The 17742-nt window shown below is 45.2% G+C and overlaps 1 protein-coding gene across 4 annotated transcripts in view; it reads right to left on the reverse strand.

Annotated features, from left to right (window-relative positions):
• The window catches only part of ppfia2 (PTPRF interacting protein alpha 2), a 148900-nt gene that overhangs the window by 30894 nt on the left and 100264 nt on the right, over positions 1-17742 (reverse strand). For all 4 annotated transcript variants that reach the window (XM_013140203.4, XM_020042762.3, XM_020042763.3 and 1 more), the window contains 3 exons: positions 7970-8071; positions 3906-4070; positions 2444-2518 (listed from right to left, as the gene is read on the reverse strand). In XM_013140203.4, coding sequence (XP_012995657.1) covers positions 2444-2518; positions 3906-4070; positions 7970-8071 — 342 coding nt within the window. The remainder of the gene's footprint in view (positions 1-2443; positions 2519-3905; positions 4071-7969; positions 8072-17742) is intronic.

Here is a 17742-nt window from a genome sequence, read left to right on the forward strand (position 1 = left end):
GCTGCCTCTATCTCTCTCATCATCCATTGTTTTAATGAGGGGTGCAATTACACCTCCTCAATGCATTGGCAGACACAGTGGGGAGTACAATAGAGATCAAACAGCTTACACACACACACACACACACACACACACACACACACAGACACACACACACACAGACACACACAAACTCTCCTCCTGACAGACACCCGGCAGAACAAATGACAGATTTCAAATGCTGTGGCTGCTCTCAAATTAGAAAAATGGGATGTTTCCAGTAGCAAAACGTAAGTGGCCATCTTTCCCTTTGATGTACAGAAGTAGTTAATCTCAACTCATGAAAGTCGAGGCACAAAGAGACGGTGCTACTGAAACAGAGTCTTTAAACTCCTCTAGACGACATCCTTCGCTCCATCACACAGAATAGCGTCAGGTCTAGCTCTAGTGCGAGAGAGCAACACGAGATTGGACAGGAGGGTGATGTGCGATCTCTTGAGGTATGAGATTGGTCTGGTGGAGGATGTGTCTTACATTAGGAGTTTCTCAGCCGCAAGCTTTTTGAATTAACAGCTGTTAATCAGTCACGGTTTGGTCAGTCAGTCATGTGCACGTGCACAGACGCACGCACACAGCTTTTATCTGACTTTTACATTCCCTTCTATAGAGTGAGTGTTATCTAGGGGATTCCCTTGGAATTCTAACCAGGAGATGAATGGTTCCTTGTGAGGTTAAGAGACAAAACAATAGAAAATCCTATAGAGGACAACACAGAGCCAAATTGGCTTCCCACACTCAGAAAAGCCTTGGTAAAATCTTCCTTAGCTTGGATTGTAAAATGAAACCTACAAGTTCACACAATGGTTTCGGAGGGTGTTCATTGACCTTCTTGCATATACATTTTTTTCTCATTTGTCCACTCCTGGCGTAAACCGCATCTCCATTGCTGGAATCTTGTGAAACAGACATCTGTCAATATCACAACTAAGAAGACGTAACTCCTTGGACATCATCACATATCAGAACAACAGATATGTAGCCTACTAAATGTTGTGGGGAACGATGTTGGATAGAGTCAATTCCATTTAAATACTATTCAGTGCAGAAGTACTTTTTTTATATATAACAATTAAAAAAGAAGCCTTTCAATGCTGAACATTGATTGAATGGAACTGAAAAAGAGTTGACCCTAACCTGGAAAAACGGGAACCAAATCTGGACCACTTAAACCCCAGAGACCTGAGACATTGAGGTCAAAGTCACTCCATGTCAAGTTGCAGTGCAGCTCTCTACACAAGGATCTAGGATTGCAGGTGCTGTTATCTGCCGACAGGCGCCGCAGAGAAAAGAGACAGCTCTCAATCCCAAATCAATTAACAGTCTGAAGCAGGGGCAGGCAGCCACAGGGCCCCGACAAGCTCCTTGGAGGGTTGAACCTGTTGAAAGTGTGAACATTTCCATTCAGCAGTGCTTTACCAACCACCTCACATTACACATTACCCGCCCCAGCATCCATTCACACGGCTGTCTTACCTTGACACAGCAGGAAGATGACCATTTAGAGTTATGTAGTGGTTACCGTAGTTGTTACAGTAGTGGTCACCGTAGTCACAAATTACAGGAATGAATGGCTGCTGTGTTCCACTGAGGAACCTGTTTCATCTAATCATGACCATCTGTTAAGGGGTAACACTATATTTAGAAGTGTTCATGTAAGCCTACGAGGCGCACAACGGTGGTACAAATGCCTTTACGATGCCTTATAACCTCCAGCTGCCCTCATCCCTCCCCTTTACTACCTTCCGCCTTCCCTGCCATGACCAGACTAGAGACAGAGCTCCCGCAGCAGAGCAGACGTTTTCTAACAGCCAATCAAGTCACCGGGTAGGGAAAACCACCATTAAAATCCGTCTTCCAGTCTTGCTTCTCTCCCGTCTCGGGCTTTGTTTTTTCCCCTCATGTTCTCCAACAATCAGCGACATCTCACTATATTTTCCTTCCATCATTTTACATTCTTACTCTCTCTCTCTCTCTCTCTCTCACTCACCTCCCTCCCTCCCTCACATCCCCATCTTCTTTCTGAGCATGGCAGAGCAGTTTATTTGGTTCCCATAAAGATCCTCTCCGCAGGACTACGACCATCTGGCCAACACTGGCAGAGGGTGGCGGGGGTTAGACTGCCCCGCTAAAACCACAGTCTGGCTCATCTGTCAGTGCTTCACCCCATCGCACCAGATAGCATCTTCAGACACACGCATTACCCCCTGAAGAGGAGTCCTTCCCAGTATAAGGGTCAGCATGAAACTCCTCTGGGGGTCGCCAGAAAATCCTGACTAAGGCCAATGAAGTGAAGGGGAATATGCGCGACCTTTGGTGGGACTCACTGCCCCCGGTCAATAAGATAAGAACCCGGGTTGCAATGAGACCGTTGCACTGTGAGGTGCTCTGCGTGACGATTTCTTACCTCCTGGTTGGCTGAAGCAAGCTCCTCCTCCAATGCTGAAACCCTCTCTAGTGACACCCGCAGTCTCTCTCTCACCTAAAGAAAACAACAAGCCAGTCAGTCCAGACAATACATAGTACTTTAGATGTGATGTTTTGAGCTCTCAAACGAAGGACATGGATATCCAGAAACCAGTGAGATATGCCCGTCTCCCTCTCCCCCAAACCCCATTCTTACTTCCCAAACGACCCATCAGCCCAACCCCAGGCAGAGGTCAGCGTGATAAAACATGTTCCCGCGAGACCCCGCGCTGCTCTTCAATAACACTTTGTCTCGCTTTGAAGCCAGCCTGAGCTCCTGTTCAGGAGTATGCGCTTTTATCACTTATAAGCGCTGGTTGCCAGGAGCAGCTTCTGCTTCCTCTGCCTCATGTCAAAGGGGGAAAATTTATGACCTCCTCTTGCCTTCCATGTTCATGTATTTGTCATGCTACTGATGGAGCAATTACTTGTGAGCTCCATGGCGCTCCATGACAGCGACTATGGCCGTGTAGGATCAGGGCCTCTATGAGGGGACTGACATTGTCCACCCTCCGAGCCCCCCCCCCCCCCCCCACGGGAAAGCCTCCCTCCCCAACATCAGATAGACACAGGATAAAAAACATCCCATAAATCAAAAACATTTTCTTTCCCCCAGCATTCCTCAGTCCAGCGTCCAGCAGTGACGGGATCTGCCGCGGAGGGTTGAATAGATTACAGTGGCTGGGCTGATGGCAGGTAGGGCTGAAGCCATGCATCAATAGGCTTGGTGTCGGTGAAGAGTAGGGGCTGGCTTAAGAATGGCAAACACCAGGATGGCAAAGTGTTAGCCAGCAACACAGATGTAAGCCTCTCCATGTGTACGGTTCTCGGTCAATATACTGGAGCTCTGTCGTTCCTGTAAGGATGAAGGTTACTACAGGTACTGTGCATATTTATCAGCTTACATCTGGTGGGAATGCGCTCACCAAATAACTGAACTTGTAAATAACTGCAACTACGGTACAATTACCTTAAGAACTTTCCAACCCAGCAAAGCAGTACACGTGAGTGGCTAAAGAACACACAATCGACATTGACCCACCACTACTCCCGCCATCTTCAGGTGGGTGTGTGTGTAATACTGAACAGCGATTAAAACACCATCAAGTAACTATATAGCAGGGACTAATGTTTCTATTAAAAAACACTATGGCAGGTTATATCTCCCGTACTCACACCATGAAACAAAAACGACATTCGTACATGGTCATATTTCTTAAGTAATTCACAATATTTCGAAATGTCCTCCTATCAAATGTGAGACCAGGTTTCGGAGATGACGGCTGGATCAGTGCCTGAGATGCTTCCCGTGGGTGAAGTAGGGTGGTTCTCTATGAATGTGTGAAGAGCACACGGCTTGTTTGAAATAGGCTACGATTAATATACAGCGGGAATAGCCTTACCTTCTCATCTAGAGCTTTGTGGTGCTCGAACAGGGACTTGAGCGCTTTGAGGACCTCCACTTCACTGGACACGCCAGAGGGGGACTGGGCCTGCCGCTTGACCACAGTCATGCGTAGCGACCGCTCATGTCTGGACACCAGGCACTCCAGATGCTCAAGAAGCAGCTACGGAGACAGATATATTGACGGAAATGTGTTTTCATTATCATCATGTGACTATCATCGGAGCTGTGATTATTATTTTAGCTGAAACAACCATAATCTAAATATGAAGTATTGTGTGCTATTACACTGCTAAAAAAATTTAAGGGAACACTTAAATCACACATCAGGTCTCGAACAAAATGTATTAAAAGGTCAAATCTTTACCGTACATTGTGCAATTCGTTGAGAACAAAATGGCGTAACAACAGTCAGTGGAAACCAAAATCACCAACCGATTGAGGGCTGGATTCAAAGTCACACCGAAAATCAAGGTGAACAATTGAAATCACAGGCTATTCCAAATGATTTTCATCACGGCTCCTCATAATGTGACTCAGTAGTATGCACTCCTGACAACGTCTGGGCATGCTCCTGATGAGACAGTGGATGGTGCTCTGGGGAATCTCCTCCCAGACCTGGATCAGGGCATCAGTGAGCTCCTGGACAGTCTGTGGCATTACTTGGCTGCGTCAAATGCACAATACATAATGTCCCAGAGGTTCTCAATTGGATTCAGGTTCTCAATTTGGACTTTGCATCAATGCCTTCATCATCCAGGAACTGCCTACACACTCTGGCAATATGAGGTCAGGCATTGTCCTGCACCAGGAGGAACCCAGGACCCACTGCACCAGCGTGAGGTCTGACAATGGGTCTGAGGATTTCATTTCAAGGTACAGTTGGCTAGCACGTGGAGGTCTGTGCTGCAAGCATAGGCGGAAATCCCGGGGGTGACATGACCCCCCCATCCTAGGAAATCTATAATTTGTCCCCCCAAAATATCACTGTAAACATAACTATTTTATGTAATGTCAATAATATTAAAAACACACAATGAATGCACTAATGCTGATTATAGACACTTACTAGCGTGTTTATATGTTGCAAAAGATTGCAAACCCCCATCCTTTGCCTCACAATGGTTTGATCCACTGTCCCCCCATCCCTCAACAGTGGCACATCATGCAGGTGTGCGTGTGGGAATATGACATTGGTGGCTGACTTTCAGTTAGTAGTTCAAACTAAGGATTTGTTAGACATTTCTTTACTTCTACCACACAATACAATAAGACACATTCACAACTGTCACCAGTCATAATTTTTGCTGCATTGAATTACAGGTCACACTATGTTAGCTAGCGTTTTGTGGACGTTTGCTAGCTAGCGCCAGTAAGATCAACCAGTGTTTGCAGTTTGAATTTGAGTCAATGAGAGAAGCTTGCAATGCAATGTATCTTTTGTTCTTTAGCTGGCAAGGCGACAGTGTTCATGTCTACCGTCTGAAAGGCACTCATTGCACATAGCTAACGTGAGGTTAATCCAGTCAGTTTATTTTATGTTGGTAGGATTCACACACACAATAGCTGAATTTGCAGAGCTACAGTAGCAAGCAAGCTGATGGCACAAACTAAAACAGTATTACAGTACTACCTTTGGGGTTCCACTCAGGAATTGCTCTTGGGAAATGTTCATGTAATTGTGCCCTCCAAAGTTGTTATCAGATTTTTGCCTCCAAGGATATGCCTCCCCAGACCATCACTAACCCACCGTCCAACTGGTCACACTGGATGATGTTGCAGGCAATATAACGTTCATCACAGCATCTCCAGAATCTTTCAAGTCTCTCACATGTGCTCAGTGTGAACCTGCTCTCATCTGTGAAGAGAATGGGGCGCCAATGGCGACCTGCCAATTCTGGTGTGCTCTGTTGAATGCCAGTCAAATCATTTTGTACGGCTCTAGCAGGGCTTCTCCTGTTCCTCCTTACATAAAGGAGGAGATACCGGTGTTGCTGCTGGGTTGATGCCCTTCTACAGCCCTGTCCAGCTCTCCTTGTGTAACGGCACGTCTCCTGGTACCTCCACCATGCCCTGTAGACTGGACTGGGAGACACCTGAATGGGTTGCACAGGTAGCCCATTCAGGTTGCACAGGTAGTCCAGCTTCTCCAGGATGACACGTCCATATGTGCCGTCGCAAGGAGGTTAGCTGTGTCTCCCAGTCCAGTCTCCAGGGCATGGCGGAGGTACCAGGAGACGTGCCGTTACACAAGGAGAGCTGGACAGGGCTGTCCACCTCATGCTACCAGTAGTGACAAGGACATTAGCAAAACACAAAACTAGAGAACAATCAGTCAGGAAGGATAAGGCATTTTAGCACACAAGGTCTTTGGTCCACAGGTGACTCTTCAAAGGCATATTTGAAATCAAAGCTGATAAACTTCTACATTAAAAAAGAATCTCAAGTCAAGACATTTCACCTTGCAACGTTTGACTGTTCCGGGCGAAGTCTCTGTGTAATAACACACAAGCCCTGCTAAAATCAATGGCAGGCACTCTGAACAATACAAACACTCAAAACAAATTGAAACCCCCTGGACTGCACACCAAATAGATTATGCAAATCTGGTTGCTCTGCTGAGCTGGTGTAGGTGGCATTCCGAATCAATTCTCAAGGAAGAGTGTCCCAAGGACAGGGGGAGTTGGGGGAGAGTCGGGGGAGCTAACTTCCAGCAACACGGGGGGATTACAATAGTCCACTGAGAGTAGGGGGTCTAAAATGTAGGATGGACGTGTCTCATGTAGCATCCAGCCACACATCAACCAGTCAAACAGCCAAGGCTCGAACTTAGGCCGTGGTGAACAGGTTGGCACTAAAATGACCTAGACCGCTGCAGCACCTGGGAGCAAGTCTCCGTTTCATTTAAATGCATGCCACTGTCTATATATTGCTGTCTGACTTAATACGTCGTAGGCGGAGAGAAGGTGCTGACAGAGTGGTCTGGATTTCGAGAAGTCCATCTGTCCTTCTTCTTCACCGTCCGTCCTTGAACATAACGGCTGCCAGCAGACTGAGACCCCATCAACCCTTCTCTATTCCAAACCCAGCCGTTTAATCAATCAGAGACTGAATGCCCCAGCTCTGCCTCAGCCGTCGCCCCGCCAGAATAATAATAAGCAGCCTAGACCAGCGCACCGTCTCCTCCACCATCTCCTCACTTCTCCTCTCCCAATCCCCTCTATTGATCATTATTCATATCTTATCATGTTTGTACAATGCACGGCTTTGTCTAGAATGGGTTCATGTACATTTATATGCATGCCATTTGGCACAGGCTCGCTTGCAATGTTTATGCCTAAAACATCGAGATACACCATCAATTACATTGTCAGCCTTTCGATTCCTTGATGCACAGCTTTATGGATTTAATTATTAACTTTAAAACCTTTAGAACTAAAAAAAGACAGCTCTATTAAAAGTCTGCTTCATAATTGCACCAAAGAGGATTCAAGGTGATAATGAAGAGTGAGAGAGTGAAAATGACTTCCCTCTTTTTACCACTGTCCTTCTCTTTCTCTATTTCTTTCTCTATTTCGTTCTTCCTCCCCCCCCACCCACCTCTCCCCCTCTCTCATGGTCTCCCTCTCTCTCTGTCTCACTCTCTCCCTCTCACCTTCTGGCAAGATAGAAGAGCAGTAACAGGCCTACTAAAATGACAGTGCTAAAATCCTCTCAGGCGGACCGGTGTTGTTCGGTCTTTCAGCATCGTTCTATGACTCTCCTATTTAGCATGTTGGGAGAAGAGCAGTGTTATCTGTAAATAGCCAGGTTTGGTTAACTCTGCTTAACGGATGGGTATTATAGGGATTGGTATTCAGAGAGTTACCTCTCGTGTCCATAATCTTTCTCTGGTGGATTGGAGGCTGCAGGTTCCACTGACCCATGTTACCGCTGAGCAGTGAACCATTTCAACCGAAAACACTGTCGGTCTCCACAGGCTCTCCGGTTCAGGTATTACGCAGGAGGTTAGAACGTGGGCAGAAAACGTGTGTTTGTCGTGCGCGCCTCCTCTCTACGTACCCTGGTGTTGTTCCTCTCCGCCTTGAGCTCTGAGATCTCCTCCTCCTTCTCCAGAAGGTTCTCCCGGCACGCGTTCAGCTCCTTGGTCAAGGCCGCAAACTCCTGTACAACAACACAAGACATGGAGGTCAGCATCTAGCAATGCTGTGATCGGTTTCCACAGCTACTGTTTTCGATGAGTCTGCAATGAGACTAACAGCAAGGCAATTTCATAACCCACAATACGGTCTGCACCGAGGCGTCCACAAGTCGCCATCGCCCGTCTCCCACAATATAGTTGGAAGGTTGGAGACGGATGTTCCACAACGCATCAATGTCACACGCTCGATGGAATGGCTCAAAATTCACCAACATATTTCAAACACTGTTAATCATGACCATTCCAAAGGGAATAAACTCTTCTTTCATGTGTTTGTGGATAGAGACACACTGATGTTTGGTTTTCCCCACTGCCCCCTTGCACGGCAAGCTAAATGACTGTATAATGCACTTCAAACAAGCTCTTACTGCGGATGTCCGAGAATTTACTGAGTGATAGTGGTGATCTGGGGTTTCCAGATAACTGCTATCACCACAGACAACAGGTTCAAACCTGCGGGTTCCGGGGAAAAGTGAAAATCTGTGTCGAGACGATGACAAGGATTGAATGGGCTAATGGTATTCTTTACACAGTAAGAGGATTGACCCGAGAAGTCTCATGGATATTAGGCCAGGGATGGTGGACTAAAACATGATTACTACACCCTCATTACTAATCAAAAAGTACTGTGGAGGGCGGGAGTCCGTGTTTAAGTGAATCCATGACGTTAATGTACAGCAAAACCAACCACTCACAATGCCTTAGAGGGGTCCCTCATATGGTCAAAAAAACAACAACAGTACAGCCATCATCCGCAGTACAGCCATCATCATCTGCAGTACAGCCATCGTCATCCACAGTACAGCCATCGTCATCCACAGTACTGAGGCAGGACTGAAGAACAGACTAAGTGTTTTTTAGGTGTTGTCTGAATAGACACGCTTGTTATCTGATGTATTAAAAGTGGCTCTGCATTCTTTGCTTTTCTTTCTCTTTCGTTCCCTCTCCACTAAGGATCTGTGCCTATCCGTCCCTCAGCAGATGGATAATTGACGGCTGGATTTAAATGCCATGGAGCCATTGGGCCAATTACTGCAGCAGGGCCAAGCTCTGCAGGTCCCCTTTATGATCCATCATTATCCCAAAAGCCCTCTCTCTGGCTGGGAGACGGAGGAGGCAGTGTGGGCAACCGTTTCACTTACTCATCCTGAATTAGGGCCCTATAAAATCTGTTTCATTTTTGCCAATTTCATTTCATCCTTTTTTTTTTTTTACCTGTGTGCTTGTGTGTGTGTGTGTGTGTGTGTTTGTTTGTTGGGCCCAGTTAACTTGGCCTTCAATGATGGAGTACATGCACAGATGTTCCTCAGTGGCCCAGTAATTATTACGGTGTAATTGCTTAAGTCTCTATAAAGTCAATAATGGCATATTGGTGTTGACATTACATACTCATTTCCTAAAAGTTGTCCATAATTATTAGTAATGCATTTTCTCTTCTTTTTGCTTTAGACTCCAAAAAGTTGGATTTAAAATCACAGTAAAAGAACAGATTCTCAGCTTTCCTTTGAGGGTATTTGTTGTACATTGGCGCACACACACACTTTAAAACAGCTGTCTTGCTTCAAAATGAAGAGAGCGAGAGAACTTTGGTCTACAGGGTTTAGGCCTTTAAATGCTGACTCTCCCTAAGGGTCACACTGACAGCCAGAGAAAGGAAAGAAACGTCAAAACCTTCCAGGAGGTGTCCCTTCTACAGAAACTCCATTTGTTATATGTTATTCCATTTGATATATGTTAGTCCATTTGTTATATTGTTTTGTCCATTTCTGACTGTGTGTTTCCTCACCTCACGCCTCAGTCTGATCACGGCCTGTCAGTCTTTAATTAACGCTGTGGTTTTCGCACCCACAACCTCACACGGATGGCAAGGAAAGTGAAAAGGCGGTGGGAAAGTCACCCAGCATGCACAGGCAACGCTCATCAAACAGCCAAAATAGCACTTTTGGACCAAAATAGTTAATGTTTTTCTTCTTTATTTCTACAGAGGGTGATTCAGGTCACAATCATGTTGCTAACAGTCGTTTTCTGACACTTCATGGCCACAAATGATTACACAAATAATTCAAAGTAAAGATGTTGGTTTTCAGTTTGGTGATAAAATGATCATCTACATAATGCATGTCAGGCAGAGTGTAAAACTATATTTCACAACTCTTCATAAAACAGCCAGACACAATCTCTTTGCTTATCAGAAAGCTGAAAAAAAATGCCTCAATCCACTCCAATACATTTATTTTGTAGACTTTTGTAGGCAAACAGTGAAAAGCTATTCCTGGGAAAGGGCTGTGCCTTGCCTTATAAATAACATGTTTAGAAGTGGCAGGTGAAGTGGACAGATGAACGAATGGGCATGTGAAGGATAACCAGTGGGGCGAGAAAGAAGAGAAAGCTTAGCGATAGAGAACGAGTGCAAAGCCAGAGTGCACATGCTCACGTGATCTCGCTGCTTCACTTACAGAGAGCGTCAACATCTGCTGTGTTTACACCGATCCAGAGAAAACATCTAACCATGTACTAACTATAAACAGTGCTGTACATTGGAGGTCCAAACCCAGTGCATTTTGGGGCTTGGAGGGGGGCAGAAACCCTGGATTGGGAGGAGGCCGTTGCAGTTCTGTGAAAACGCTGCTAGAATGCTGTTTGGCTCTACTCCTGTGACCGCAACAAGCTGCTGCAAGTGATAATTGGGAGGTGTTGATCAAAACGAACGCTGTCTCAGTCTGTACTTCGGAGGTGTGAATCAAAGGGAAACTGGCGTCAGGACAGAGTCAGCTGAGCCTTATTCTAAAATGGTCGGCAGAGGGGAAATATGTGAGGGGGCTTAAGGTAGATAGGGTTTACTGGAAAACCTAATGATGACTTCCTTGCACTCTAAATTATTTCCTGGTCAGGATAAACTCCTGGCCTGAATTGCATACAGTTAGAGCCTGGGTCCTCTCTAGGTTTCTTCCTAAAATTCGGCCTTCTTATGGAGTTTTTCCTAGCCACTGAAATCCAATACTACTGTTGTTTGCTCCTTGGGGTTTAAGGCCGGGTGTCTCCGTAAAGCACTTTGTGACAACTGCTGTTGTAAAAAGAGCTTTATAAATAAATGTAATTGATTAATTGAGTTAGGATTAGCCTTATTGTCCTTGTAAGGTCAAGGTAACAGAAAAACTGCTCAAAGCATCTAGGAGATGTTTTTAAAATGTCCCTTTAAAGCAGTGGTTCCCAAACCTCTCCTGGAGCCCCCTCTGGGAGACATCTAATAGATGGAAAGACTTGGGGGGTCCCCAGGAAAGATTTGGGAACCACTGCTTTAAAGAACCCTCTCTACACTAGCACTCCCTCTATCCAAGAAGGGGAGTGAGTCATGTAATACTGCTATACTCAAACTCTACCACTCGCCTAGAGGGGACAAAATCATGTACACTAACACACTACACCAACACTACCTCAATCCAGGAAGTTGACTCAGTCATGTACACTAACACACTAAACCAACACTACCTCTATCCAGGAAGTTGACTCAGTCATGTACACTAACACACTACACCAACACTACCTCTATCCAGGAAGTTGACTCAGTCATGTACACTAACACACAAAACCAACACTACCTCTATCCAGGAAGTGGACTCAGTCCTGTTCTACTAATCTACTCAAACCCTATCCAAGAAGTAGAGCCAGTCATGTACTACTGTAACCTCTCTTCCCCTCCTTCTTACTACCTGGGCACTGTGCCTAAAGGGACTACAGTTTGTCAGGCCCATCCCACTAAAAGAAATGACTGTGTGGACAAGGTGTCCTTCAGGAGAGCAGTGGTTTCTTTTCACTGCGTTGTTTTGAGCTGTTGATGGTGTTACGTCTGACAGCAATGAGGGGGTTTGGCTGTCTGCCGGAGACCATCCTTGGTAACTGGAAGAGATGAGGAGCGCATCAGAAAACAAAGGAACACTGTCTGTTTCCTCTAAAGACAGCGCATGTGTCTATGAGTGGGTTGGACATCAAGATAAGGAGATGGGGCCTTATGCAACTAGACAAAACAAAGGCTAAATTAAACAAAGACAAAATTGAAATAAAAATATATTGGGAGCGGTTCAATTATAAAATATTAGGGCTTCAAATCAATCCCTGAAAGCCTTTATTACACCACAACTATATCTAAATCCAAAATGGTTTTCAAGCCGGCTAATAAGAGAGGCTCATCCAATGTTTAAAAGGAGGCTCTTTTAATTTTTAATGGACAGATGATGAAACACTGTTAAGACGTCAACCTCTTTAAATGAATCCATACAGAGTTGATTATAATTCCTGTTCTATCTCCAGAAGACCAAGATCAGGTATTACAGTAAATAACGTGACCAAACTTCAATATACTAATAAAAGGTAAACCCTTTTTTCATATACAGAAATGTACAAGAAAAGGCATCATGTTAGCTAGAAACACAGACAGTAGTATAGAATTATAATCAGATCATTGCAGCATTGCAACAAGGAACAATGAAAGCAGAAATTAAAACTACAAAACAGGATGGAATTACCCAGACCGCCACCTATTAAGAACCATCCATGGCAAAAAAATGCATTGGGTAAAACATTCATCTTTATGAGATGGTACCTCTGGAAATGTTCAAATATGTGCAGTAGTAAAGCATCACAGCAAGAAATGGCTGATCTACTGACCCCCAGAAAGCAATGTCAAAATTGTATACATCTCTCATTCAGAGGCGCACTATGGTGTACTATGACTTGCTGGCAGTTATACAATGCAGTGTGCGTGTGCGTGTGCGTGTGAGGGGGTGGGATAAATACTAACTGATCAAAACAAACAATTTGATTGGCTCTCTTGTTTCCCAGGCGCACACACACATCAGCAATACGTTTGGACTATTGAATTAGAAAACACACAGTCCTTACACATACAGAATTGTACTAGATATTGAATCAGCACCTAATTATAGTTAAAGTATTGTGCCGTGAGGTAACTTGAAATTAACTTATGGAACATGGAGAGTCTTTCCACAATGACTGCTGGAGGTGATGGGAAACATTTCAATACTCTTGTGGGCACGTTTGTAGAAGAGAGAAGCGGGGGGTGATGAAAAACATTGTTACTGCAGGTAACAATCCAACCCGAACAGAATCTTAATGCCCTGTGATGAGACAGACAGATTGAGTTCAAATAACCTCTCTCAGAGAAATCCGACCAACTGAAAAAGCTGTTGGGACAACAAACTTTGTGTTACGGAGGTAGCTATTGTTAAACGCATCACAACTCTAATCAGAGAGAATTCTGGGAACCTCACAGGCATTGAACAAACACTTGTATTGGTACTCTCAAAGATATATACTGTACATAGTATATATACACATATCATTTCTACTCCGGTTTATTACAGTGCTGGATAATCTGTTTAATATTTTATCTCCTGCGGTTACATTTACAGTAGCTACTGTACTGCATCAGCCCATGGGGCTGGAGACCATAGATGATGGGCAGAGGTATCTTATAAATATATGATGAAGACAATTTACTCATTCTCAACCTTCCAAAGATGGCTCACAGTGACAGATGGGCATGTTGCTATCTTGTAAAGTGCATGTTCAGTGCTGTACAGTACATCTCCCCTCATGTCATATTGTAACAACATGGGTGTATCAATACGAAGAGCCAATGGGCAAATGCGAAAGTAGAAGACGAATCCACTTTCAAGCTCCCCGGAATTACGGCTACATCTGAAACACATTGGAAGTTCAGGCTATTCTGTAAAGAGGTCAGTGAGAGGCCATTTATGTGGAAAACTGAAGTTCATGTACCAGTCATGTTTGAACTGCCCCAGAGAACCTGTACAGACCATTGAGGACAGACCACTTCCAGCAAAGTGAACAGGCTCATCTCAGGCTAATCTCCAAACTTTTAAATATTCAAGAAGGTCATCTCATCTAAGTAGTTCCTCCCCCAGATGAACCTTTACCGATCTATGGCTTCATTACCGATGCTCGAAGGAACCGTGGATTCTGAGTAAAGGTTACTGTACTGACCCAGCCTCACACACTACTGGAAGCATACATCTAAACGGCTCTACTGGAAGGTAAACTGTAACTTACAAGACTAAAGAGTATCCCCAAAAAACATGGGATTTCAACTGATTACCACAGTAATGTACAGAAAATACAATTGCCTGACAAAAGCCATTCCTGCATATTGAGCGAGAATGTTTACCTGGCACATCCCCACCTGCACTCATAGTTTGGTACATGTTGGATATCAAGATCTTTTTAACTAACTTCTAGACTACTGTACCTATTATGTCCAGGGTACATTTTCTATATCGTATACATAGGATGGATACATTGTAAAAACACTGTCAACCAAGATGAAGCTCCGAGGTCAGTTGTTAATGTGTAATCAGCTCTGAGAAAGAATAAGGCCAAAAAAATGACTCCACTGAATTTGCTTACATTTCATATTGTGTGAGTGCGCGTCGGTGTGCGCTAGGGGAAAAACAGAGTGTGTAGATTTTTGGGGAAATTCGATTACATACACCATACCTCAACACTGGAGTGCCACAAATAAGTGCCGTAGCGCAAACCAATCTTCTACACAAAACAATCTGCCGACAACACATCTGTCAAACTCCTCAGGTTCTCAGGTGACACCACACTGGACACCGGCAGAGATGAGTCCGTGTACCGTGGAGAGGTTGACCAGCTAATGGCCTGCTGCACTCAAAATAACCTAGAGCTCAACACGGACAAAACCGTGGAGGCGGAGGTTGAACTCAAGAAACTCTCGTCGCTTCTCCCCCTTGAGATCGAGGACTCAGCTGTTTCATTTCATTTCCTAGAGACCGTCATCTCCCACAATGCCAGGTGGGAGGAGGACATTGCACCAATCACCAAGCAGGCAGTGGATATACCACCTGCAGCAGCTAAAATACACTATAAATATCCCAGTCAATCCTGACACAGCTTCACATGTCCATCTTAGAGTTTATCCTGGTCTCCTCCATTAGTCTGGTTTGGGCCTGCATCTGCCCACTGACTTCCATAGAGATCCCTACACGGACAGGAAATCATTATAAACTTAGATAATGTATATTTTGTCCCTATTGTTACAAGAGGTTTGGAGGGATTGGAGAGTGGATTATCAGCTATTCAGAACGCTTGGATATGAGACAAGCATTCGGATCAGGATGTGACTATTTCAAGACACGCAACCACCATCCCTATGAATTCATGTGACACAAGCCCCTTTACAGGCATATCAGGCATAAGCAAAAATGAATATTCTTTCACACTATTTATGGTCTTCTATTAGCAGTACAGTACCAATACACAAAGTAAAATTATGGGCATGTGTAAAATTGATATATTTTGCAAATAAATATTATTTGGATTCGGATATACATTGGAGCAGAGCTTTTGGTCAAATTCACAAAGCTAAGGGATGATGATGTGTCAGCATCTCAACATGACTTTCAATATTAATTGGAAAATAAACAATTTGATTAATATATGATTTCCCACAGGGTCAATTCTGGACTAGGGCTGGGAATTACCAGGAACCTCCAAATACGATATAATGGTGATATGTAGGTCGTTGATATGATATGCATTGCAATTTGGACACCTCGTGTTCTGCTTCAAAAATGTGATCCAAACAATTCTAAACACGTGCCTGCTGAAGAGGGACTGATTTTGTGATCAGTCAGGAAAGAAAACTAAAATCATTAAATGAGGAACAAATATTGAATGAAAAATGATTCTGTTTTGGTGTGTAACTATCAGTATTTACCTCAAAATATGAATTAAAAAGACTCTGAATTAAATACAATAGAAAAGCTATAATAGCCATGACCATCCAGGTCAAGGGATTCCATTACTATTCATCTCCTGTGTTGGGCAGGACGCCTCAACACTCTAGATAAGATTTGATGGATACATCTCAGGGGGTCAGTAAATCCCACAGGCCATTCCCATGTTCCCAGGCCTGCTACATGCGAAACACACCCACCTCGGGGAGCCCCGGTTGCTTAAAGGTGGTAATCGGGGTTGTCAGGGCAGACATCTGTCACGAGCCATAGAGACCCGACAAAGACATGCAATGTCAACCCCTCTGACCCCGGTGTCGAGAGACAGGCTCCTGGCCAGAGCAGGCCAACATGGAAGGGTGGGATTTCCAGTGACCTTTCCTTGATGAACTAGAGGGGCCCCAGGGACCCGGGTCAGAACTCTGGGGGGAAATTACAGCCTGGAGATTTAGTGGCCATCACGTCCCTAATAACTAATTCTGATCTCCTCAGACCACAACCCCCTTTAGCCACAGAGGTGTCTGCAGAGACCATTACAGCGGTCTGGTTGAGTTCCACCTACACGGGTCCCTCTTCTACAGAAGAAACATGGAATGTACTGAAATGCAACCAGCATGTCACAAAGCCTAAAGATGTTGCCATCACCTCCCGCTCCCCCCCTACCTTCCTTCCTTTTCTTCTCCCTCCCCCTCACTCTATCCACATCCATTTCTCTCTCTCCCTCCTTCGTCTCCCTCTCTCCCTCCTTCCTCTATCTCTCTCCCTCCTCCCTCCTACATCTCTCCCCCCCCTCTCCCTCCCTCCCTCCCTCCCCCCCTTCGTCTCCCTCCCAACTCTCCCTCCTTCGTCCCCCCCCCCCCTTCGCCCCCCCCCTTTGTCCCTGTCCCCCACTCCTTCATCTCTCTCTCCCCCTCTCCCTCTTCCATTTCTCTCTCTACTCCCTCAGCAGTTGAGAATGGATCAGTAGGAACAAGGGTGATACCTATAACAGTGGACTTAACAGCAACACAGACACAGAGGAAAACAAGACACGCTGTCAGCAGTTCAAGGTAAAAACCCTGCTTCCCTTACGCATCAGACAAAAGGTGAGCCTCTGAGGAAGCCGGGGTCAGGGCCGTCACAGGGCACCTCGTACCCGAGAGGATTTCGAGATCGAATCGAGGCCCGCAGCTCATCCACCACACATACTGAACATAGTCCACTACTACAAATACAGTGTAGCGCGTGTCCTGTGTCTGTCATCACACACTCCACGAACAGATCCGTATTCCTTTTCCGACCGTTCTTTTTTTTACCACGGTGATATACTGTACGCCTTTAAAAGGTCGCAGTGGGAAGAGACGGATCACATCCGCTGGCGTCGATGCCAACACCTAACCAGTCACGCCGAGCTCCGTGAGGACAGGAGATATTTCCTGGGTCCTAGAAGTAATGTGTCGTGCGCATCTCATTTAGAGCTCATGGGCGAGAGGCCAGAGGGGCAGTGGAAAACACGCTCACCAGCCATTTGCAACAAAACAACTAAACAGGCAGCGGCTGCAAATGTCAGACCCATTTATCATCCATTACCAACAAGGAGGCGATGCACTGAAGGAGACACTGATGCACACGGAGGCCGCGGTTCTCCAAGGAACATAGCAGGGCCATGATCCTGCCGCCCCCCCCCATCAGCCTCACCTTATAGAGAGAGGGAAGAGAGCGGATGATGTTCACCCTGTCCGCTCATCCTCAACCCAGCCCACTAAAGATGGCAGCCTATCCTGCATGGGATGATGGTATTTCCAGTCATATGGCACAAGTGATGCAGGACTCTCTATGTCTCCACACACACTGGGAAA

The sequence above is a fragment of the Esox lucius genome, chromosome 23 (assembly GCF_011004845.1).
Source record: "Esox lucius isolate fEsoLuc1 chromosome 23, fEsoLuc1.pri, whole genome shotgun sequence".
In the NCBI taxonomy this organism is placed as follows: Eukaryota; Metazoa; Chordata; class Actinopteri; order Esociformes; family Esocidae; genus Esox; species Esox lucius.